Source organism: Staurois parvus, unplaced genomic scaffold (genome assembly GCF_062004578.1).
Source record: "Staurois parvus isolate SC_StPar_1 unplaced genomic scaffold, SC_StPar_1.0 ptg000717l, whole genome shotgun sequence".
Classification (NCBI taxonomy): Eukaryota; Metazoa; Chordata; class Amphibia; order Anura; family Ranidae; genus Staurois; species Staurois parvus.
This window is the reverse complement of record NW_028318513.1, coordinates 795,484-821,822: the sequence shown is the minus strand read 5'-3', so window position 1 is coordinate 821,822 and position 26,339 is coordinate 795,484. Positions and strand designations below refer to the sequence as shown.

The window sequence follows — 26,339 nt, the reverse complement described above, 5'->3', positions numbered from 1 at the left end:
TCAAGTTGCAAGTCAGCCAACTCACTGAAAACACAGAGGTTCCCTTTGTGGTCAGTATCCAACCTCAATGGTAGCTTATCTGGAAATCTCTATATGTAGTGCAATAACAAAATTGTGAAGAGAAATGACCCTGCTATGTGTGACTGCTTTGTGCTCACTGAAAATGTGCTGTATGTTTCAGTCCGATTCAGTTACAGAAACAATTATTATTTGTTTTCCAGGCTTGATTATTCGGGGATCGCGCTGTTGATCATGGGAAGTTTTGTACCCTGGCTGTACTACTCATTTTATTGCTCCCCCCAGCCACGGCTCATATATTTGTCCATCGTCTGCGTGCTAGGAATCACAGCAATTGTTGTAGCACAATGGGACCGCTTTGCGACGCCAAAGCATAGACCAACACGAGCAGGTAAACATTTACTGTCTGTTTTTGTTTTCTACCATTTTTGGAATGTAGGTGACTGCTCACATTGCCCTTTTCATTTTTATTACAGATGTCTTTGTTCCTGGCAAGCACTTACTATAAAAATTGGAGTAAACCTTTTAGATGTTGTTCTGAGCTTTTTTAAAATGACTATAGGCTTATATTGTTGACTTTATGGCTATTTAACTGTAATGATACCTTCTGTTGGTGAATCATGTTAAAAGTTTAACTTGGTCATGAAGGCAAGTGAAAAATAGCATACTGATATAAAAATGTTGTATTTGAAAAAAATACTAACGGCTAAGTCCACTTTTTACAACAATAAATAAATACACCCATATTAACTGCTTCAGTACCACCGTACGTATATATACAGTCTCATATTATAGCACTTGTACCGGGATCATGACTGCAGCTGCAATCATGATCCTGGTATTGGTTTTTTTTTTTTGGTCCAGCGATTCTGCAAATTGTAAAAGTAATCCTAGAGGCTATACAGCCACTGGATTACTTTCGCTGCCACCTTTACTGGGCTCTCCTGAGTGATCTGGAGCCTGGTAAGGATGGCATCAACGGCATTGGCTTCCCCAGATACAGTGAGAGGAACTGATTTTGCTCCTCCCGCTGTGTGACATCACAAACTGCAGTGATGAGGATTTTGTGAAGTAACAGATAAAATTGATCTCAGTTTGATCTGCTGCTTTGAAGGCCAGTGGAGACATCTGGGGTCTAATAAACTATAAATAAAAGTGATAAAAAAATAAGTGTAAAAATACATAAAATATTTTTTTTTTTAAATTTAAAGCTCCCCCACCCCCTTGTGCTCACTCGCAAAGGTGAAAGCACTTGTTGGTCGTGCACGCATACATAAATGTATCTCGCAAACATCAGAGCGAGAGCAATAATTCTAGTACCAGACCTCCTGTGTAACCCCTAACTGTGATGACCTGTAAAGGCTTTTAAAGTGTTGCTTATGGATAATTTAATGTATTGCGGTTTGCCCACATTCCATGGGCGTTTGCAATTTTAAAGGATAAGTTCACCTTTGGGAACATGTTACATATTCTGCCCATTTTTCGGGTGGAACATGTAAAATGTTCCCATAGATGCAGTCGCGCCCGCCGTTAATTTATAAAAACAGTGGGGGGGGGGGAGATAATGTGGAATCTGACCATTTTTCATGTTTAACCCTAAATATTGGCGTCACATGAAATATGCTCGAAAGGAACTTGACCAACTTCAATGTAACTATTAATGTAATAGTCACGTAAAAAAATGTAATGCCACAGTCGTTATTCTCCATTTGTGACTCAACAAGAATGTTGGAAACTTCAAACCAGTTACACTTACAGTCCACTTATAAAGACAGTGTTAAAGTGTTTGCAAATGCAAAAAAAAAAAACATTGCACTGGCTCGTTAAATTAGTTAACTGTGATCTGTCATTTAGTAATTTATTTCTGCCTGCTAATGTACTAATTTACCTGGTTGATCCTGCCTGTGCTGCTCTTCCTACAAGCAAACTGACCATGTTAGCATGGCTGCCCATCCATGCTAGCGTGGTCAGTTTACATTTTGCCATCATCAGGTTGAAGCACAGAATGCCTGTATCTTCCATAATCAGTACACAGCCACGGTGGCGCATACCCTTTCAGGGGGAAGTGACGTTATGCCGTTGGGACTGCAATGTCATTTCTTATAATGACATGCATGCCCCAACACTGGACACTCCCACCACCATGCTTGTGCATCGCTGTGAAAGCAATAGCAATCACGTGACCTGCACTTGTGAAGCTGGACAAACTAAAGGCAAGCTTTAAAAAAAAAAAACACACAATCAATGCAGGCTTAATTTTACCTATTGAAAAAGCAGGGTGTACAAGTACTTTTAAATTTACTCACTATGTTCTTTGTTGCCATAAAACTTGTCTATGCTTTAGCAGTTTGTGTCCCACCATTTCTCAGGCAGCCCATAGATTTAATCTTTTTTTTTTTTTTTTTTTCTTCGTTCAACCAGCGAGTTGAACTTAAAACAAAAAATTACTCAATATTCCCATTCACACATTTTTAGCGTGGGTGGGGGACTTCTCCCTGCTGAGCCTTTTATATTCTAACAGTGAAGAGACTTCCCTGCCATCAGAATACACTGATCGGTGCCCCCTGCTATAGCCTATAGCGCTAATTGAGTGGAAATTTTCCAATTGGCTGGTTTTACAGATGAGTAGATGGACTTCTGTACAACCACGCTACCCATACATTGATTGAAAGTTGGCTGGTCCCTGCTGCACTGGCGGGATTTCGATCCATGTATGGCTGGGCTAAGGACTCATGCACACTGGGTGTTAAAAAATCCATATTTAAAGGTGTTTGACTTTTTTTTTTCTGCCTCCAATTGCCCTTCCTTGTTGGCTTATATGTCCATGCACACATTGTCGTTTACAAGCAGGAAAAAACCCAGAGCCAGTGTGTTCAGAAGAGGAGCTTTTTGCTGCTAAAAAATGCCCAATATGCCTAAATGTGTGTTAACACATCTAAACGTGTGTTAATGTTAGGTGTGCCAAGCCCTTGAGTGGTCATTAATTTCAATGGCCAGAATACATTCATTTTCTGGCCAGTGAACTCCCAAGTGCTAGATGCACCTAAATGCTTTTGCAAAAATGTGACTTTAGGCACATTTTTAACATTGCTTTTCTCCTGCCAGAAGAAATACATTTAGAAGAGCTGGGAAAATGCTTAGTATCCATGAGGCCACTACCTACTCTTTTTGAAATTTGTGGACAAAAAACTGCTCACCATTAAATATTAACCATGTTATCTGCTGTAAACCTTGTACGACTGATATAAAAAAATTCTCACGCACTGGCACCAGATATGAAACTGATGAAAAAAAACAAAAATCCCAGCTCTTTAGATCAATATTTATGGCAACTTTTATATGAAAGTTTGCTTCTGTCTTCAGACTACTTTTGCATGGGCATGGATAGGTTAAAGTGGACATAATGCTGTCCATATATGTTACAGCTTGATTGTATGAGCTCTGTACCGCTACCTCTTTTAGATTTAACAACAAATGTGGCCAGCTTTAACTAAAAATTATAGCTGTCAAAATTTTGGTAAATAAAAGACAGAGATGTTGGCTTATATCAGCAAAGCTGCTTGGTGTACCTGTGTTTAAAAGGCTAGTCCAGCACGCATAATATTTAGAAGCCTTTTTTCACAGTAGAAATATAATTGGTGTTGTCTGTGAAGGCTTCAAATATTATGTCATTTTAGTTTTGTCTAGATTATTCTATGTATTTATAAATCCTGCTGGTCTTCTTGTCTTGTTACTTAGGTGTGTTTCTTGGTCTTGGTCTGAGTGGCATTGTTCCAACCCTCCACTTCACCATTGCAGAGGGCTTTGTTAAAGCAACTACAGTGGGTCAGATGGGCTGGTTCTTCTTAATGGCTGTAATGTACATAACAGGAGCTGGGCTGTATGCAGCAAGGATTCCTGAACGTTTTTTCCCTGGCAAATTTGATATATGGGTAAGTGTTTTATGTTAACATATTGTTCTGAATATGGTTTGTTACTTTTGTGTTATGACCGTAAATTCTGAGATGGATTCTACAGCATTGATGCTTTATTCACTGTTGGAAAGTGTTTGTGGCCTTAGGACAGATGCTTTACTGTTTCCAATACCTATGTAGACTTGGTGATTCTCTGTATGATGTATGTGTGTATTAGTGCCTGTTCACATATGACCAATGCACTGGCGGTTCGGATTCAGTGCGGTTTTAAAGAGTCCTGTCTAATTTCTGAGCAGTGCAGTCGTTCAGGTGCAAATTACAGGCTATTGACTTCTATGCGAACTGTTCCTAAACTGCATGTGTGTGAGCAGGACAAGATCCCGAGCTAATCCTGTTCTGAACCTAATGTAAAACTTACGTGAACCTGTCAACAGCTACTGTATCAATTCGCTGTGAAACCTGAGCTTAAATCCGCACTGCATATGTGTGAATCAGCTCTTAGTGTTTTTCTGCAGTGTACCCTAACTTATCTTTTCTTGTTTCTCTTTCAGTTCCAGTCTCACCAAATCTTCCATGTTCTAGTTGTGGCAGCTGCTTTTATCCACTTCTATGGAGTATCCAATTTGCAGGAATTCCGTTATGGGCTGGAGGGCGGTTGCACAGATGATTCCCTTCTGTAGTATTTGGAACTATATTAGACTCTGCATTGGGACATGTACAAGGGAGTGGTTTAGAGGACTTTTAAACTGGTTTATTACCTATCTGTATTTAGACAATGCAAAAGACCTCAGTTACAAGGCAATGGTCACTGTTACCTCCTCATTTGGAATACCAGAATCCAGCAAGTATAAGACATATACAAGGAGCAAAGATGTATTTTGACCATAACCTTTAATTGCCTTATATCTTAAAAAAAGAAGGGGCACTAGTTGTTTTAATTTGTTTTATATTAAGGTCTGTTCAATTAAGTCACATCCTCCAATCATTTGGGCCTTTCATTCATCTGGAATCAGTTAGAAATGGAAAATACTAAGTCATCACATTCTACACGATTTCTTATCTCATTGTACTAATGACAGTACTGTACAGTATGTGCTAAGCATTAGTGGACCCAGGAATCCTAGGCCTCTATTGCCTTCAGATTACTACTTCATGGTGGGATATTAAATATTCACACCTACGGTATTACATAAAAACATACAAATGTCCATGTATATTTACTTATGTCAAAATTTGTTACCTTGGTAAAGCCTAACGGAAAAGTTAAGAAATAAAGTTTAACATTGTGAAAATTAAGTATAATTAAATTTTGATATTTATTCCAGATGTGCATTTAAAGTTTTAAAATGCCTTGGTTATATCAGGAGCTTAGAGTTATTCTCTACAGCTGTAGCCAAATGTTTTGAGAATGACACAAATATTAATTTTCACAAAGTGTGCTGCCTCAGGTTTTATGATGGCAAATTACATATACTCTAGAATGTTATGAAGAGTGATCAGATGAATTGCAATTAATTGCAAAGTTCCTCTTTGCCACGAGAATTAACTTAATTCCAAAAAAAAAATTCTACTGAATTTCTGCCCTTCCGCAAAAGGACCAGCTGACATGTCAGTGATTCTCTTGGTAATGCAGGTCTCAGTGTTGACAAGGACAAACCCGAAGATCACTCTGTCATGCTGATTGAGTTAGAATAACCGACTGGAAGCTTTAAAAGGAGGGTAGTGCTTGAAATCATTGGTCTTCCTCCGTTAACCATGGTTACCTGCACGAAAACACATGCAGTCATCATTGCTTTGCACAAAAAGGGATTCACAGACCAGGATATTGCTGCTACTAAGCACCTAAATTAACCATTTATCAGATCATCAAGAACTTCAAGAAGAAAGATTCAATTGTTGTGAAGAAGGCTTCAGGGTGCCCAAGAAAGTGCAGCAAGCTGCAGGACCGTCTCCTAAAATTTATTCAGCTGAGGGATCGGGGCACCACAAGTGCAGAGCTTGCTTAGGAATGGCAGCAGGCAGGTGTGAGTTCATTTGCGTGCACAGTGTGGCGAAGACTTTTGGAGGATGGCCTGGTTTCAAGAAAGGCAGCAAAGAAGCCACTTCTCTCCAGGAAAAACATCAGGGACAGACTGATATTCTGCAAAAGGTACACGGACTGGACTGCTAAGGACTGGGGTAAAGTCATTTTCTCTGATGAATCTCCTTTCCGATTGAGACATCCCAAGAAGAAAAGGTGAGCGCTACCATCAGTCCTCTGTCATGCCAACAGTAAAGTATCCTGAGACCATTCATGTGTGGGGTTGCTTCTCAGCCAAAAGAGTGGGCTCACTCACAGTTTTTCCTAAGAACACAGCCATGGATAAAGAATGGTACCAAAATATCCTCCGAGAGCAACCCAACCATCCAAGGACAGTTTGGTGATGAACAATGTCTTTTTTTAGTATGATGGAGCACCTCGCCATAAGGTAACAAAACTTCAAAATTTTGGGTCCATGGCCAGGAAACTCCCCAAGCCTTAATCCTACTGAGAACTTGTGGTCAATCTTCAAGAGGCAGGTGAACAAAAAAAAAACCCCACAAATTCAAACCCCAAGCATTGATAATGCAAGAATGGGCTGCCATCAGTCAGCATGTGGCCCAAAAGTTGATTGACAGCAGGCTAGGACAAATTGCAGAGGTCTTGAAAAAGGTCACCATTGCAAATATTTTTTGCATAAACGTAATGTAATTGTCAGTAAAAGCCTTTGACACTTAAGAAATGCTTGTAATTATACTTTGGTATACTATAGTAACATCTGACAAAAATAACTAAAAACACTGAAGCAGCAGACCTTGTGAAAAATAATATTTGTGGCAATCAAAATTTTTAGCCACAGCTGTAGCTTTTCTCCTGATCATTCCTTTCCTACCCAGCGAGTTATTGCACTGAAAGAGTACAGGACAGTAGGTTGGATTTTCCTACATGCTTGTCCTAGATGGTAATATAATGAGTTTGGATCAGGATGACATGCTGGAGCCTGAACCTTTTTCAACAATATGTATGCATTTATAGGACATCAATAAATGTATATAAGTGCATGTAATGATTTTAAATGGTTTAATTCGCATCAGGTTTAGGTGCATTCAGTTTATCTGTGCTAAGAAAATAGATATCTGTGCCTCCAGGGGCAGATTAGATACTTGGAACATGTCTAAACCCATACAAATGCAAGTACAATTTAACGCAGGAGAACTTGGTCAGTGACACAAAGTTTGTTTCTTCTTCCCCTGATCATTTTGTCCTGCATTAAAATAAACCAAATGCAGGAGACCAGTTCGAATGTAGCCTTAACATGTCAACAATCACAGCTCTATTAGTTTTACAGTCACGGGTTCACTATACGTGACTTATTATTTATGGGCTGCATATGCGGTTTTAGGTTGTGACATTGCAAATGGTGAGCTGCATAGAAGTGTAAGCTTGAAGAATTTTTGAGATTGTGTACAAAGCACAAAGCATGCCCTCTGGCTTGGTGATCTGTTGGCACATACCTCTCAGGATTGCAAATAAATTCCAGAACTCAGTAATTATTGCATATTACACTAATGAACATGAGTGAGGTTGAGTAAACTTCTTACTGATTGTAGATGTCTGTAATTCTGGATACTATGATCCACCTGTGTATGAACGCTGTAGCTTAATAGAAAACAGGGCTTGAATTATTTCCCAGTAAAAACATAATTTAATTACATATAATGGAAATTATAATGTCAACATTATTTCAGACATTATTATTATTTGCCTGAAGGTAATTTTCTCTTATAGTTTATTGGGAAACACAGTGCTTAGGAGGTTTGACACTGAGTAAAAAGTTGTTACTTCCTGTGGGCCATACTTTTCTAGAACAAGGAGTTAGAACCTCAGTTCCAGGTTAGGTTTCTAGAGGTTGGATGTGGCAGACTATTTTTGACAATGTCTCCTGCTGGTTATTTTCCAGTTAGTGCAGACTGTAGCTGCTCTTTCTGTACTAGTTAAAGGGTTTTCCTGCACAGTTTTGCAACAGACTGTCAAACCTGGAGATTCCCAGTCAGAAAACTACTACTAGCAACTGGCTACCTGGAGCCCTTGTTGTTTTTCTCTTTGGTCTGCTTTGTCTCTAATGGAGTCTATAAACATAAAGAATATCAGCTGTTTGCAGTGCAAATGAATATTCGTCGCTCGATAGCGACTTGTCCACTAAACTCAGAATAAAATTGTTTCCATGATCCAAAGTGATCAGTTGATAATAACAATATATATACATTTTTCAAACGATTACCAAAACAAAAGAAATTTATGTTTGTGATCCTGGAAACACAAACTCCATGTAACCCACATACGACTGGATGTTTGTGTGTGGGCTGTGCGGTGTTCTTTTGTGGAAAACAAACCTTGGTTTGTCTCCTGGATATTGTGAGAAATGGATATCGTTGATGAACAGATGTCCAGATCAATTGCAATAACGATGCTTAGGGTAATGTCCATTACTCTGAAGAAAAAAGATAAGAAAAAGAGGAGTCGCCGGTTTTGGTCCAAGGAGTGGTTGATTAACCGGGACCAGTATTCACATATGGTTCTGCTACGGGAATTAAAGGACAAAAAGCCAGATGACTATACCGCAACAATCTACGTAGATTCCAGAGGAATCCTGCAGTGATCCACTCACATTGAACAATAACTAGAAACAGTTTCAAAATAGTACAAAACTTTTTAGAAACTATAGATTTACAATTGTGCATATGTGTACTTTCTTGACCAAGAATTGTTTCTTTCTGGTGTTCCCACTAGAGCATGCCTGTTTGATGCCTGGGGATCTGCTTGTTGAACCTGCTGGGTGTAACTAGTATATTCAGCTATGTATGTATTACTATTAATTTCACCTTTCAAACCTTTATTAAGCAATTGCAGGAGCAAAGGTTCAACTAGTTGTTTCTGTTGCTCTGTCATTCTTTACATCTTGTTTGCAGTTAAGCAGCCAAAGGCATCATAGCCATTATTAAAAAAAAAAGAAAAAAACCTTTTTCCCTGCGCTTAGTGATCAAGTTAAATAATCCTACAGCTGCACTCGAAAAAACATCCATCATATGTTTAAAGTATGCTATCAAAAACAAGTTGCGCTGTAAATAAATAAATTAAAAATTAAAAAATAATACTGAAATGAACGTGATATATTCTTACGTGACATATAATAAGTCCAAATCATTAAAATTTTCCTGTGAAAGAAGTGTCCATCAGCTTCAATCCATGTAAGAAGTGCATCCACCACCAATATAACCAGCCACTTATCGAATCCCTAGACACCAAATTTATAGGAGGACTATTTGGCATGATGCTGCATAGATAGACTGATCCTTTTTGGATGAAACGTATGTTGGGGGTAGGAGGAGTCTGTGCTGACGTTGTCATCGCTGACTGGAGCCGGCACCAGCAGTGTTACGTGTGGTTTGATTTCATTACTTTATAAGTAGAATATTTGTGGTTTTCATCAATAAATTATTGGCGATAACACACTGATGGATTTCTTTTATATGTGAGCGCTCTTGGTGGCAAGATAAAGGATAAACTGTCGTGGCCTGTTTGGCATGACGCTGTATACATAGACTGATCCTTTTGGTTGAAACGTACATCGGGGGTAGGAGGAATCCATGCTAGCGTCATCGTCGCTGACTGGAGCCAGCATCAGCAGCGTTCATTTACATGTTGTTTGATTCTATGACTTTGTAAGTAGAATATTTGCATTTTTTTAATCAAATTATTGGCGATATCACATTATGGTGGATTTTTTATATGTGAGCACTCTTGGTGGCAAGATAAAGGATACGCTGTCATGGCATTGGAATATTTCATCAACATCTACTTATACCATGAAGATGTATGCAGAGTCATGCCAAATAGACCTCCTATAATTTGGGGTCTAGGGATTTGGTAAGAGGCTGGTTATATTGGTGGTGGATACACACTCAGGCTCATACTATTATAATTATAAATGTTTCTTTAGCATAGTATTGCTGGCAGTGGTGAATGCGAAATAAAAGTTTCTATTTGTAGATATAGGAAACAATGGTTGAAATTCAGATGGATGTACCATAGAAAAAAAATGTATTCTACGCTTGCCTGAGGAATGGAAATTTAAATTTGTCAACCAACGATGAAACTACTGAGGGCCTTTAATTTTGTATTCATTGCTGATAATGCATTTTCACTAGGGGAACATTTGCTGAAATGCTACCCAATGAAAAATATGTCAGAGGAGTAAATAATTTATAATTACAGGCTTTCACATTCAAAAAGAGTTATGGAGAATGCATTCCGCATCATGTCAAATCAATTTAGCGTTTTGCATATCCAGATCAATCTCTCTATGCCCAAAATTGATGTAGTTGTGCACTGGTGCTGTGTCTTACACAGCTATTTGAGTTGCAATACTGCCATGTATATACCACAATCCATGTTAGATCGAAAAAAGACACATCGCAAGGCAATGTTATCCCAGGAGACTGGAGAAATTAAGGACAGTCATTCACCAATATTGCTGCAGCACCACCATGAATGCCAGACAAAACAGGGAGAATTAAAAACTATACTTCTGTGGACCTGCAGCTGTCCCTTGGCAAAACATGATTGTGTGATGACTTTTCTCCTATTTACCTGGAGCTGTCTTGAGAAAACCTGTTTAATAATTTTTCCTCCGTTGTAATCTTTCCACATTATAACTGTCTACTTTGTACATTTGATGTCTTTTTGCTTTATGAATTCCAATAAAAAAGTTTGTCGAAAGTACCTTGCTATTTTTGTGAGATGTAAAGCTGTAAAATATAGTTAAAAACAGTTGCATATTTGTAATAAAGATTTTGTCTCCTGATATTCTCTTAACTGAGTGTCGTCATTGTCCTCTGTGGATCAAGATCTGGTGAGAAGAGTTGCAAATTTTGATAACTCTGATATAAAAAAAGAAAAAAAAAAGTTATCAAATTTGCAATTTTATTTTTCACATAAACCTCATCAGCATTCTGATTCAATCTCTAGCATAATTATGCAAGTTTTTTTTTCTAGGCCTCATGTTTTTTTGTTCCTATCGCTGTATCCTTTAGATTTGATCTTCCAAAGACATGGGCGTTTTCGATAACTAATAAAAGGAGGAAGGAATTCTGGTGAAGTAAAATGATCAGACAAGTTCCCTGGAAGAAAATAGTTTTTACCAAATGAGGTGCAGAACAATCATAAATGCATGGTTCAAAAGCATGTGCAGCTCCGCTTGTACCTGACTCACAGTTCCAAAACTATTTTCAATACAACACTGATGTTCTAAGCAGAATGATTGCATGTACCCAATTATATGAGTCAATGATAATTTATTTTCAAATTGCAAAGGGTATATATAGTGTCTGCAACGACAATTGTAATGCACATCAAACATATAAAAGTAGTTCAAAGTACATTATTATTATATTATTATTATTATACAGTATTTATAAACCGCCAATGGTTCGCTCAGCGCTGTTCATTACAAAGGGGGACAAAACAATACAAATACAATGCAAAACGTGAGGGGATCGAGGGCCCTGCTCTTTCGAGCTTACAATCTAGGATATACATATATTCACAGTACAATATGTTTAGTACATGTCCTAATGATAGGAATCTTTGTTGTTTGCAAACACCTACCAAGTGATCATTTGCATGTTTTTCCAGTGGCAAAACGAAACTTCAAATCCAGCTCATAACCATCTTTTAGTACATATAAAGTAGGCATACATATAGTATGTCTACCTTCTTAAATTTTAGTGCAAAATGAAACCTCTTCGAGTGAACCGTCGAGCAGAAGTGACATCATACAGAAGTCCGCCTATCCTATTCTGGTCACCATTTTCATGCCACGATGTCAGAAACTGGAAAGCACGCTTCGGAGGAGGGCTGCAGCTCTCACGAAAGTACTGCAATCAGGACCATGCACAAACATAAAAGAAAAGTGAAGGCATCTTCTACGTCATTAGAGGATATGGTGGAAGTGCTGGAAAAGAGGGACTATGATGGTAAGTGTGTGCATTACACCAGGAGCAATGCAAGAAAAGACTGCATTCTGGACAAGATTGTGACGATACTGCTAAGAAATCATGGTGCCCACTGTTCAAAAGATCAGCTCAGAAAAGATTGGTCTGATCTGAAGTATCCTGAACAGGAACAATACCACAAAATAAAAAATTATTTAAAAAACAAAAGTAAGTGTTTTTCCCTAGTATCTTTAAATGTTTTATTATATGTGCAATATTGTTTGAATATGTTCTCACTTTCCAGCTATCCCTATAGTCTCTATATGCCACTGATACTTTTTTTTTTTTTTTTTAACCGTATTGCCATGCCTTCCAAAGATGGGATTATACATAATATTGTTTTTGCTGGAATATTGATCATGGGGGGGGTATCAGTAATTTTTTTTTTTTTTTTCCTTTGTGGTGTTTTGTGGAATTTCATTTTTTTTTTTTTTTTTTTTGAGAATGGTCATTTCTGGGTGTCGAGGAACAGCAGAAAAGTGTGAGTTGATCTCCCTGTAAAGGCTTTTTTTTGTGGGGGGAGGGGGGGGATGGGACTGATAGACCTTTCTTAGATAACATACTGTAATGCATACATTTAATTGCCCTTGCAAATATTAACATTTTTTTTATGCCCCAATAGGAAATAAAGATAAACTTCAAGACATGTCATACGGACAGGATAGTGAAAGACAAATTAAGAAATCCAGGTCAAGTGAGAGCGCTAAAGATGGCTGTGCTGACTTGCAAGATGTCCAGCATATCCCAAAAGGGTCAGATGATCCCTGCAATATTCCACAGCAAGAGCAATTAGTTTACAAAGGCATGGTTCTTCTCTGACTGCACACCGCCAAGCTCTGGAAAATGCTTGTCCAACTGCTTGTAAAATATAACTGAAATCTAAAGTAAGAGTGCTGTTTATAATGTGTCAATATCTTTCTACATGTGTAATGGGTGCCTATAAAAATAAATAGATGTAATGTCTCATCACAAATTTCATATTTTAATTTTATTTTTTTAATTACAACTCCTGATTTCTCAATCAACAGCCTGGCGGCGAACAAGCTGGTGAACATCGTGATTCAGTGACCTGGAGCAGATGAAAAAACATAACCAACCTAGTGGATGTCCTAGAAATCCTCAGAATTGGTTTAACCTTTTTTTTAATTAACACACCTTTTTGTTTTTTTTGGCATATTTTTTTGTTAGTGTACCATGTTGGTCTGACGGAAATTGTTCTTGTATTTCAAGGAATATAAATAACTACCTTGTTTGATGACATGAAGAGAAAATTTGAATTTCCCTTTGCAATTTTTTTCAACGTATTGTTACCAATGATCTGCTATGCTGAGCAATTTTTTCGTGTAATGGCAGATCAATATCAGTACTTCTTTTGGACTAAAAATTTCTAAATGGAGTGTTTACTTTTGTCTTGCAATGCAAACCATTACATGACCAATGACTTTTGTGGTTATTTAGAATGGGAAATAACAATTTTATTTGTTTGTTCTACTGATTCCTGTTGTTTATTTGCTAATGTTTACACTTTAAATTACACCACATTCTTCTGGAAAAGTATATTTTAACCACTTGCCCTCCAGAGGATTTACCCCCCTTCCTGACCTGGCCGTTTTTTGTGATACTTTGCTGCGTTACTTTAACTGGCAATTGCATAGTCATGCAATGCTGCACCCAAATGAAATTTACGTCCTTTTTCCCACAATTAGAGCTTTCTTTCAGTGGTATTTGATTGCCTGTGTGTTTTTTTTTTATTTTTTGCTCTATAAACAAAACAAAAAAATTAAAAATAAATTTCTTCAGAAATTAATTCAGCATTATTCTGCTACATGTCTTTGCTTAAAAAAAAAAAAATCCCAATATGTGTAAATTAATTTGGTTTATGTGAACGTTATAGTGTTTATAAATGGCGGTATATATACTGGATTCTTTTACTAGTAATGGCGGCAATCAGCGACTTATAGCGGGACTGCGGTGGGTAGTCTGACACTGGGGGGAACTGATTTGGTGTCATACACGCCCCTTACCCCGGAATGGCAAAATCACGTATATATGTGATTTTGCACACCCATGCCGCCCTGTAGCAATATTTCTGCTATAGGGCAGTGCGGAAGCAATTAAAGCCGAACTCCAGCTTTTGTTACCCTTTACCTAGTTCGTTTGGGCAAAGCAGGCCCAAACTAACTGTCTCACAAACGTGAGACAACTGGATGTTCTAGATCAGGGGTGGCTAACCTGTGGCTCTCCAGCTGTTGTGGAACTACATTTCCCATGAGGCATTGCAAAGATGGGAAGTTACTGACTTGCAGAGGCATGGTGGAACTTGTAGTCCTGCAGCAGCTGGAGAGCCGCAATTTGGCCACCCCTGTTCTATATAAACAGCTTGTAGCTGAGGCTATATACAGTATACAGCACTGTGTTCTGGGTGCGAGCCGAGACCTTCCTGCCTCATACCCAATAGAGTCTATCTGAGCATTACTCAGCCATCCATAGAAAGCGATGTACACCCTGTTCCAAATTATTATGAAAATTCTATTTAAGTGTCACGAAGATTAAATATTTTGTTTTTCAGTTTAACTCATGGATGGCATTGTGTGTCAGGGCTCTTGTGATCACTGAAAACAATCTTGGACACCTGTGATAATTAGATTGGCAGGTGAGCCCAATTTAAGGAAAAACTACTAAAGGAGGGTGTTCCACATTATTAAGCAGAGCACCATTTTCAAGCAATATGGGGAAGAAAAAGGATGTCTCTGCTGCCGAAAAGAGTGAAATAGTTCAATGACTTGGACGAGGTATGAAAACATTAGATATTTCACAAAAACTTAAGTGTGATCATCGCACTATTAAGAGATTTGTGGCTGATTCAGAGCACAGATGGGTTCATGCAGATAAAGGTACATTGAGGAAGATTTCTGCCAGATCTATGCATCGGATCAAGAGAGCAGCTGCTAAAATACCATTACATAACAGCAAACGGATATTTGAAGCTGCTGGTGCCTCTGGAATCCCACGGACATCAAGGTGTAGAGTCCTCCGGAGTCTTGCAACTGTGCATAAACCTTCTATTCGGCCACCACTAACCAATGCTCACAAGCAGAAACGGCTGCACTGGGCAGAAAAATACATGAAGACTCATTTTCAAACAGTCCTGTTCACTGATGAGTGCCGTGCAGCCCTGGATGGTCCAGATGGATGGAGTAGTGGATGATTGGTGGACAGCCACCCTGCTTCCAACAAGGCTGCAACGTCAGCAAGGCGGTGGTGGAGTGATGTTTTGGGCCGGAATCATGGGAACAGAGCTGGTCGGCCCCTTCAGGGTCCCCAAAGTGTAACGATGACCTCTGCAAAGTATGTGGAGTTTATGACTGACCACTTTCTTCCCTGGTACAGAAGGAAGACCTATGCTTTCCATAATAAAATCATCTTCATGCATGACAATGCACCATCTCATGCTGCAAAGAATACCTCTGCATCAATGGCTGTTATGGGGATAAAAGGAGAGAAAGTCATGGTGTGGCCTCCATCCTCCCCTGACCTCAATCCTATTGAGAACCTTTGGAGCATCCTCAAGCAAAAAATCTTTGAGGGTGGGAGGCAGTTTACATCCAAACAGCAGCTCTGGGAGGCTATTCTGACATCATGCAAACAAATTCAAGCAGAAACTGTCCAAAAACTCACAAGTTCAATGGATGCAAGACTTGTGAAGCTGCTATCAAATAAGGGGTCCTATGTTAAAATGTAACGTGACCTGATAAAATGTTTAAAAAGTTAAAATGTTGTTAAACGTTTGATTGAAATAGCTTTTGATTTCAGTAAATATGCTGCAAACACAACAAATGACAATTTTCAGTTCTTTACAACCTATAAAGTGTTTTGAAACTTACTGTGCGTAATAATTTGGAACAGTGCATTGTAAGTTTTTTATGTTTAAAAAAAAATACTGTTATTTAGGAGGTTTGTTCAATAAAATTTGAATTGTACTCTTAATAGTTGATAACATGAGAATTATGCTGACTGTTATTTACATCAATTATTTAGGTAAATGAGAAAAATATCATTTGGATAATAATTTGGAACAGGGTGTACTCTAACAAAGGATACAAAGCTTACTGTGTCCGAGAGGAGGGCTTTGCACTTATGCCATAATATCTCTGCTTTATATTGTAAATGCTGCTACAAATCTATTTCCCCTTACGTCTTTCAGGCCAGCACCTTGAGAGACCTCGGCTCCTCCCCATCTGAGGAAACACCTCCACCCTAAAATAAAAGACCTCCACTCCCCTCCGACCTCAGTTCAGGTGTTTCCTCCGGTGGGGAGACACAAGGAAGCTCAAGGTGCTGTCACCCAGATGGCAGGGGGGCCTAGGGCCGGATAGCCGGCTGTCAGGCCTATCGCAGCCGGGAGTGAAGGCCGGAGGGTCCAGCTGCTCATCCTCCCTAGGCAGGCTGTGTGGCAGAGGGCGCGCACCCCGGGTGACGGGGCTCGGCACGTACCTGCACTTTGCCCCCCGACCCCTCCGTCTAGTTGGGGTGTCGGGGTGGCCGTGGTACGGTCTGGTGAGGATCGGGGTGAGGTCTCGCTCCTTCCCATGCTGGCAGGCTTGTTTGCTGGGCCGGATGCCGGGAGACGGTGAGTTCCGGCGGAAGGGGCGGGGCTTCACCCCGGGCCGCGACTTCCGCTTCCGGCCGCGGCCCTAAACCACGGCGCGCAAATTTCAAATTGGCGGTGCGGTGCATAGTAGCCTGGGGGACAGGCCTGCACCTAGCGACCACCCTCCCGGAGTGCGATGTCGGAGGCACCGGGACCAGGAGACGCCAGCACCAGCCAGCTGCAGGTAAGGTGCCTCAGTGGAGGCCTCCCCTATCTGTTGCCCCCTAGCTCCAGAGGCATTCCCGGTAGGTAGGGCAGGGGGTCTGCGGTGGGTGCAGGCTCTGGTGCCTTCTCAGAGGATGGTTTATCTGGGTTACTCTCTGGACTCTCAGGCAGGTCATGTCAGTGCTGGGTCTACTGACGGCTTCCATCCCGGCAGTGCAATGGGCGGGTCTGCATATGCGTCCCCTCCAGTTTTGGATCCTGAGCGTTTGGGACGGGTGTACTCTCTCCTTGGAGGACCGAGTACTGGTTCCCCCCAGTGTAAAGAGGTCGCTGTGGTGGTGGAGACGGGCGTCCAGTATAACCAAGGGGTTATTATGGTGCTTCCCAGTATCCAGGGAGGTAACGACGGATGCCAGCACCAAAGGATGGGGAGCCCACCTGGGAGGATTGGTGGCTCAAGGGGAATGGTCCTGGGAACAGAGGAACATGTCCTCGAACTGGAGGGAGCTGAGGGCAGTGGCAGAGGCTCTTCAGGCCTTCCAGGGGAGAATCAGGGGCCACCATGTGCGAGTCCTGTCGAAAAATGCCACGACAGTGGCGTACGTAAACAGGCAAGGGGGAACGAGGAGCAGGAGCCTTGGCTGCGACGCTCTTGTCCTGGGCAGAGGTGACCTTAGCATCCCTGTCTGCGGTGCATTTAAGAGGAGAGCTAAACCGGAAAGCGGATTTTCTGAGCAGAACACGACTCAGGGAATCGGAATGGGCCCTGAACCCGAGGTGTTTCAGGAAATTGTGCTGAGGTGGGGGTCCCCGGACGTGGACCTTTTTGCCTCAGGAGGGAACAACAAGGTCCCGGCCTTCTTTTCCCTATCTCGCAGAGACGGTTCAAGGGCGGTGGACGCGCTGAGTCAAAGGTGGGACTACCGGCTGTGTTACGCCTTCCCCCCGGTTCCCTTGCTTCCCCTAGTTTTGAGGAAATTCAGAACAGAGAGGACCTCATTGATTCTGATAGCTCCCTTCTGGCCACGGAGGGCTTGGTTCGCCACACTGAAGAGTTTAACCTCCCGTCCGCCCTGGGAACTGCCACCAAGGGAGGATTTGTTATCACAGGGACCGGTCCTTTGCCCCAACGTGAGGAAGTTGAGGTTAACCGTTTGGTTTCTGAGCGGCAACTCCTCTTAGGGAAAGGTTTTTCACCCAGGTTAGTGGCCACGTTACTGGCCAGTAGGAAAGAGGAGACCCAGGCCATTTACGGTAGGGTCTGGGGTCGCTTTACTGCTTGGTGTGATCAGATGTCACTGGCATCCCACAGCTTAGTGTCTGTGTTGGAATTTCTGCAGGCGGGGGCTGACAAGGGGTTATCGGTTAGCACGCTCAAGGGACAGATCTCTGCTCTCAGCGTTTTCCTAGAGACACCCCTGGCCAGGGAGGCACTGGTGGCTAGATTTTTTAGGGCTCTAGTTAGACTGAGGCCTCCAAGGGCCAGTCCGTTCCTGATGTGGGATTTAGCCAGGGTTCTTGGTGCGATGACGAGGACGCCATTCGAGCCCCTGGAGTCCTGCTCGATTGATGAACTCACCATCAAGACTGCCTTCTTGGTAGCGGTCACCACGGCAAGGAGGGTGTGTGAGTTGGAAGCGTTGTCCATTAGGTCGCCCTATCTCCGTGTTTTTCCGGACATGGTAGTTTTTCGAACATCCTTCATCCCAAAAGTGGCACATAGATTCCAGAGGGAACAGGACATAGTCCTTCCCTAATTTTTTCCGGACCCGGTTGGGGATGATCAGAAAAAGTTTCATTTATTGGATGTCAGGAGGTGCGTACTCTAGTATCTAGAAAGGACTAGGGAGTTTAGGAGCACCGAATCCTTTTTTGTTTTTTTTAAGGGAACTAGGAAAGGGAAAAAGGCGTTCAGAGGGACACTGGCAGGTTGGTTGAAGTTGGCAATTTCTGGAGCATACCAGGCGGAAGGCCTGGAGGTTCCGGACGGTATCAGGGCGCACTCCACACGAGCGGTGGCGGCTACTCAGGCTGAGTTTGCAGGGGCGTCTCCGGGGCAGATCTGCATAGCGGCAACATGGTCCAGTTATGACACATTTGCCAAACATTACAGGTTGGACCTGGTCTCGGTGCAGGAGCAGGCCTTTGGTCGTAAGGTCTTGCAAGCAGTTAGCCCGCCCGAGGGGTGAGTACTCGCTTATCCTCTCAAGGTGCTGGCCTGAAAGATGTAAGGGAAAAATCAAGTTACTTACGGTAACGTCTTTTCCGGGAGTCTTTCAGGCCAGCACCGGTTTCCCACCCAGTATTGATATGGTTTATGTGAGCATGATTTGCGGTGATTACGTTGTCTAACGTTGTGTCTCCCCCAGGTGACCGGAGGATGTTTGGTGAACTGAGGTCGGAGGGGAGTGGAGGTCTTTTATTTTAGGGTGGAGGTGTTTCCTCAGATGGGGAGGAGCCGAGGTCTCTCAAGGTGCTGGCCTGAAAGACTCCCGGAAAAGACGTTACTGTAAGTAACTTGATTTTTTTTATTAAGTTAATGTTTGGGCCTAGAACACACTTTGAAAATTCTGCTGCTTCATTTCAGCCTCTGGAATGAATATATATATATATATATATATATATATATATATACATATACACACACACACACAGTTGTGTTCAAAATGATAGTGGTGTGTTGAAAAAAGTGAATAAAGCTCAAAATCCTTCTAATAGCTTTTATTTCCATACACACAAATGCATTGAGAACACTACACATTCTATTCCAAATCAAAACATGAAGAAAAATATATCAAATTTGTGTTGTTCCTCTAAAAAAAAATTGAAGAAAAGTGAATATTAGACTGTTCAAAAAAATAGCAGTGTTTTGTATTCTTCTTTACAAACTCAAACATTCACTATATAAGCTAAAAAATGTTTGAAGATTTTGCTTTCCTTTGAATCAATTAATATTTAGTTGTATAAGCACTGTTTCTGACAACTGCTGTACATCTGTGTTGCATGGAGTCAACCAACTTCTGGCACCTGTGAACAGGTATTCCAGCCCAGGATGATTGGACTACATTCCACAGTTCTTCTCTATTTCTTGGTTTTGCCTCAGAAACTGCATTTTTGATGTCACCCCACAAGTGGATTAAGATCCAGGGATTGGGCTGGACACTCCATAACGTCAATCTTGTTGGTCTGGAAACAAGATGTTGCACATATACTGGTGTGTTTGGGGTCGTTGTCTTGTTGGAACACACATTTCAAGGGCATTTTGTCAGGGCAGGGGCTGTGGAACGAACAGGCAGGCCTCGTGGCAGGGTAACGCACTGACTGACGACAACCACCACCCACAGACCGAAGTCCCTCAGGGAGCGGAGTCTAAGTCCCAGGCTGCCCTTCACCAGGGCCCCTGATGGTGGGGATGGACTTGACGCAGCAAGGAACCAGGTCACGGCCCCTGAGACACCTCAGCTGCGGTAATGGCCGCCGCCAATGGCGTGTAGCTGGTAGGAATGACAATACCGTAATCAGGCAGGCCAGGTCGACAACAACGGGACAAAACGGTACAGAACAGTGGACAATAATCACAGGTCACAGGCCAGGTTCAGCAACGGAAGGTCAGATCAAAGGAAAACACAGAGAATGGTCTAGTCACAAGCCGAGTCAGATTCCAGGAGAGTCACGAGAGTATGAACAGAGCTGTAGCAACACAAAGACACAAGTGCAAAGGGCATGTGCGGATCACAGGCTTATATGTAATCAGCCACACCCCTCTGGGGGATGGACCTCAGAGGCCTGAAGGCATAAAAGACTCCCACCATGCTCTGCAGAAACCCAAGATGGACATCAGCACATGAAGCAGCACAACCTCTGGGAAAAGGTAGGGCCTTGACACATTTCCTCTTCAGCATAAGGCAGCATGACCTCTTCAAGTATTCTGATGTATTCAGACTGATCCATGATCCCTGGTATGCGATAAATAAGCCCAACACCATAGTATGAGAAACATCCCCATATCATGCTTGCGCAACCATGCTTCACTGTCTTCACAGTGTACTGTGGCTTGAATTCAGTGTTTGGGGGTCGTCTAACAAACTGTCTCCGGCCACTAGACCCAAAAAGAACAATCTTACTTTCATCAGTCCACAAAATGTTCTGCCATTTCTCTTTAGGCCAGTTAATGTGTTCTTTGGCAAATTACAGTTGTGGCCAAAATTATTCAACCCCCACTGAAATTGAGTGTTTTGGCCAGTTTGACATTGCTTTTGATCATTCAGTCATCTTGCTTACATTTACATTAAAGAGGCACTTGTAGGTCAGACAAATATAACATAACAGTTATAATGAAATAACCACAAATGTCTTTTCTGTGCTCACAGCATTATCAGTTTTATTCAACCCCCAAGTGACATTCAATCTTAGTACTTAGTACAGCATCCTTTTACAGTTATAACAGCTTTTAAACGTGAAGCATAGCTTGACACAAGTGTCTTGCAGCGATCTACGGGTATCTTCGCCCATTCTTCATGGGCAAAGGCCTCCAGTTCAGTCACATTCTTAGGCTTGCGCACTGCAACTGCTTTCTTTAAGTCCCACCAGAGGTTCTCAATCGGATTTAAGTCTGGTGACTGCGATGGCCACTCCAAAATGTTCCAGCCTTTCCTCTGCAACCATGCTCTAGTGGACTTGGAGGTATGCTTGGGATCATTGTCCTGTTGAAAGGTCCAACGTCTCCCAAGCCTCAGGTGTGTGACGGACTGCATCACGTTTCCATCCAATATCTCCTGGTACTGAAGAGAATTCATGGTACCTTGCACACGCTGAAGCTTCCCTGTACCTGCAGAAGCAAAACAGCCCCAAAGCATGATTGACCCTCCACCATGCTTCACAGTAGGCAAGGTGTTCTTTTCATCATAGGCCTTGTTCTTCCTCCTCCAAACATAGCGTTGATCCATGGGCCCAAACAGTTCTAATTTTGTTTCATCAGTCCACAGAACACTATCCCACAACTTTTGTGGTTTGTCCACATGGCTTTTGGCATACTGCAGTCGACTCTTCTTATTCTTTGGAGACAGCAAGGGGGTACGCCTGGGAGTTCTGGCACGGAGGCCTTCATTACGCAGTGTGCGTCTTATTGTCTGGGCTGAAACTTCTGTACCCACATCTGACAAATCTTTTCTCAGTTCCTCAGCAGTCACACGGGGACTTCTCTCCACTCTACGCTTCAGGTAGCGCACAGCAGTCGAAGTCAGCATCTTCTTTCTGCCACGACCAGGTAGCGTTTCAACAGTGCCCTTTGCCTTGAATTTGCGAATGATGCTTCCTAAGGTGTCTCTTGGTATGTTTAACATCTTTGCAATCTTCTTATAGCCATTGCCCTTCCTGTGAAGAGAAATCACCTCTTCTCTTGTCTTCCTGGACCATTCTCTTGCCTTCACCATGTTTGTAACCACACCAGTAAATGTCTAGAAGGAGCTGAGTATCACAGTCATTTTAAAGCTGCCTAATTGGTGCTTATTATGCTTGATTGCTGCTCGGTGACATCCACAGGTGTTTTCAATACCTGATGGAAAGCACCTGTATGAACCTCTGTTCTTCAGAGTGGTAGTCTTTAAGGGGTTGAATAATTGTGGCAATGAAGAAACCACATAAGAACCATTTACTACTGTATTACATAAACAATTGATGTCATTTTAGTTGCATTTGGGTAGTTACAACGTCCTTGTAGGATTTGATTCTGAATACAATTCCAAATGTACACTATAGTCCCTAAACCCCTTTACAGCATTGGGGGTTGAATAATTTTGGCCACAACTGTATAACTTCTTCAGCATGTCTTTTTTTTCAACAGTGGGACTTGCCATTTTGGCTATTCTATCCATTCGAATTATAGTTTTTCACGTTCTTCCACGTCTTTCAGGTTTTGGTTGCCATTTTAAAGCATTTGCGATCATTTTAGCTGAGCAGCCTATCATTTTCTGCACTTCTTTATATGTTTTCCCCTCTCCAATCAACTTTTTAATCAAGGTACGCTGTTCTTCTAAACAATGTCTGGAATGACCCATTTTCCTCAGAATTTCAGAGAGAAATGCACTGTAACCAGCATGTACAACATTTGCTGCCTTCCTTCTTTAAATAAGGGCAATAATTGCCACCTGTTTTTCAAAGAATGAATGACCTCACTAATAGAACTCCACACTGCTATTATTTTGAACATGCCCCTTTCAATTAGTGATTTAATTACACAGAATCAGCAGCATGCATGTCATGACTGTTGGGTCTGTTGGATTTCTATTACTCTACTACACCTGCTAGTAAATTACCGTATTTGCCGGCGTATAAGACGACTTTTTACCCCTTAAAAATCTTCTCAAAAGTCGGGGGTCGTCTTATACGCCGGTATACGGCATACTGACACTTTTTAGGGGGGCGGCGCATTGCTGCCGCCGCCGCCCCCCCCCCCTTCCCCCAATGGAAGGGACACTAAGTACAGGGGTGGGCAGCGGCTGTTTCTTACCTGGTTCCGGTCCCACGACGATCCGGTCCAGGAAGCGCGGCTGCGCCTTCAGTTCGGCCACTGGATGTTCGTGCGGCTGCTCGGCTCCGCCTCCTCACCAGTGATTGGCCGCCAGAACTGTAGCTCAGGAAAGGCACACAGGCGGCCAATCACCGGCGAGGGGGTGGAGCCGAGCGGCCCCGCGAAAATCGAGTGCAGGACCAGCAGGTAAGTGGTCAGTGTAGAGGTGCTGCTGCAACCACATATGCTGGCTGCAGCAGCACCATACGAGAACAGGGTCAGCAAGTGTCAGTGGGAGGAATAGTGCCCCATCATTGGTGTCACTGATACCAATGATGGAGCACTATTCCTCCCACTGATACCAATGATGGGGCACTATTCCTCCCCCCCACTGACACCAACGATGGGGCACTATTCCTCCCCCCCACTGACACCAACGATGGGGCACTATTCCTCCCCCCCACTGACACCAACGATGGGGCACTATTCCCCCCCCCCCACTGACATCAACGATGGGGCACTATTCCCCCCCCCCACTGACACCAATGATGGGGCACTATTCCACCCCCCACTGACACCAATGATGGGACACCATTCCTCCCACTGACACCAATGTTGGGACACCATTCCTCCCACTGACACCAATGATGGGGCATTATTCCCCCCACTGATACCAATGATGGGGCACTATTCCCCCCACTGATACTAATGATGGGGCACTATTCCCGCCACTGATACCAATGATGGGGCACTATTCCCCCCACTGATACCAATGATGGGGCACTATTCCCGCCACTGATGCCAATGATGGGGCACTATTCCCGCCACTGATACCAATGATGGGGCACTATTCCCGCCACTGATACCAATGATGGGGCACTATTCCCGCCACTGATACCAATGATGGGGCACTATTCCTGCCACTGATACCAATGATGGGGCACTATTCCTGCCACTGGTACCAATGATGGGGCACTATTCCTGCCACTGGTGTGCATTGGAAGAGGGGTAGTCTTATACGGCGAGTATAGCTCAAACACTAAATTTTAGCAGGAAAAGTAGGGGGGTCGTCTTATACGCCGGCAAATACGGTATTTGCCATGTAGAAATATCATTTCTACCAAAAACAGTGATTGATCAGGTTAGTGATGTCTGACTGCTATTATTTTGAACACAACTGTGTGTGATATATACACACACACACATATATTATATTATTATACAGGATTTATATAGCGCCAACAGTTTGCTCAACGCTTTACAATATAATGGGAGACAATACAGCAACAATACAGTTCAATACAAGAGGGCTAGGAGGGCCCTGCTCCTCAGAGCTTACAATAAATACACACATATACATATATACACACACACACATATATATACACACACATATTCTAGCAAAAAATACTGATGATTTAAACTTGTAAACAAAACATGCCAGAAAACCCTATTTTGAAAAACTATTGAAATTGTCTCTAAGGCTCTGACGCAAACTAAAAGAATCCCTGTCTATTGAAGCGCACTACTGAATATGATACATCTCTGAATATACCTGTCTGTGGTGACAGGAATTTAAAATAAACATCTGTGCAGGCGGTGGTGGCAGTTTAATGCATTAATTGCTTAGTTAACTAAACCTAGTAACAAATCGCTCTCACTACACTATATTGCCAGAAGTAAAAATATGAACTTTGACATCCCAGTCTTAATCCACAGGGTTCAGTATTGAGTTGGCCCACCCTTTGCAGAGGCCGTAGGGTTTTTCATCGCCTTTTAGAGCAGCCGGCTGCACTGTTGGATCATTTCTCGGGCATGCCAGTACCGGGGTTATGGCTGATATCTTCAGCCATAACCCTGGTAAACCACTTTGAAAACCACAACATTTATATACATAGTGCGGTCTTTAAGTGGTTACTAAAAAAAGGTCACAAAGGTGGTGGCATTTCACTTTTCTTCACATCAAGGGGTGTTGAAAGACCATCTGACCAATCATCCGATCTAAGGGGAGATTGCTGGGATGTCACCATGTTAATGACCAAGTTCCAGATACAGTTTTCTTATCTCTGAATACCTACTGTTTACAGACAGCTAACATACATAATATTGTCTAGCATGAAATTGGTTTCAAAATGGCTATAAATATAGTTACATAGTCTGGCTGTAAAAAGACAAAAGTCCATCCAATGCAACCAAAAAAAAAAGTGATAATCCTACACCCACAGTTGATCAAGAGGAAGGCAAAAAACCCAGCAAAGCATGATCCAATTTGCTCCTACAGGGAAAAAAATTCCTTCTTGATCCCCCGAGAGGCAATCAGATATTCCCTGGGTCAAATTTACCTATCAATGTTTGTGACCAGTTATAATCGGTGTATCTAGGAAAGAATCCAGGCCTTTTTTAACCATTTCAATACCGTGCAATTTTACACCTTCCTGCCCAGGCCATTTTTCAGGTTTCAGCGCTCTCACACTTTGAATGACAAGTGCGCGGTCATACAACACTGTACCCAAACTAAAATTTTATCATTTTGTTCACACAACTAGAGCTTTCTTTTGGTGGTATTTAATCACCGCTGGGGTTTTTATTTTTTGCTAAATTAACAAAAAAAGACCAAAAATTTTGAAAATGTTATAAAAGTTTACAAATAAATAATTGTTCTTCATAAATTTAGGCCGAGATGTATTCTGCTACATGTCTTTGGTGAAAATAACCCAAATTAGGATGTATTTTTTAGTTTGTAGGAAAGGTATAGAGTTCACAAACTATGGGATAGATCTGAATATTGATCAATCCTGAAGTACTGATAGCCAATCTAATTTCTTGAGGTCCAAGAATGTCAGAACAGTACAGATATCCCCCAAATGACCCCTTTTTGCAGAGTAGACAGTCCGACGTATTTCATAAGAGGCATGGCGAAAATGGAAAAAATTAAAAAAATTATTTTCACTATTTTTTTTTTTTATATACTGTCACCAGTGCAGTACAGCGTCATCATATAACTGGCATG

At 41.9% G+C, this 26,339-nt stretch overlaps 1 protein-coding gene and 1 long non-coding RNA gene across 2 annotated transcripts in view; both read left to right on the top strand.

The window, feature by feature from the left end:
* ADIPOR1 (adiponectin receptor 1) overlaps window positions 1–10,731 on the top strand; it is a 53,055-nt gene extending 42,324 nt beyond the window's left edge. Inside the window, exons 6-8 of the mRNA XM_089653634.1 lie at window positions 222–409; window positions 3,757–3,950; window positions 4,484–10,731. Of these exons, the coding sequence (XP_089509760.1) occupies window positions 222–409; window positions 3,757–3,950; window positions 4,484–4,612 (511 nt within the window). The 3' untranslated portion in view covers window positions 4,613–10,731. The remainder of the gene's footprint in view (window positions 1–221; window positions 410–3,756; window positions 3,951–4,483) is intronic.
* Window positions 10,732–12,586: 1,855 nt separating this feature from the next.
* Window positions 12,587–13,494, top strand: LOC149445582 (uncharacterized). The gene is made up of 2 exons (XR_016306381.1): window positions 12,587–12,889; window positions 13,034–13,494. It is a non-coding gene; the product is annotated as an uncharacterized LOC149445582 (long non-coding RNA).
* The last annotated feature ends 12,845 nt before the right edge of the window (window positions 13,495–26,339 follow it).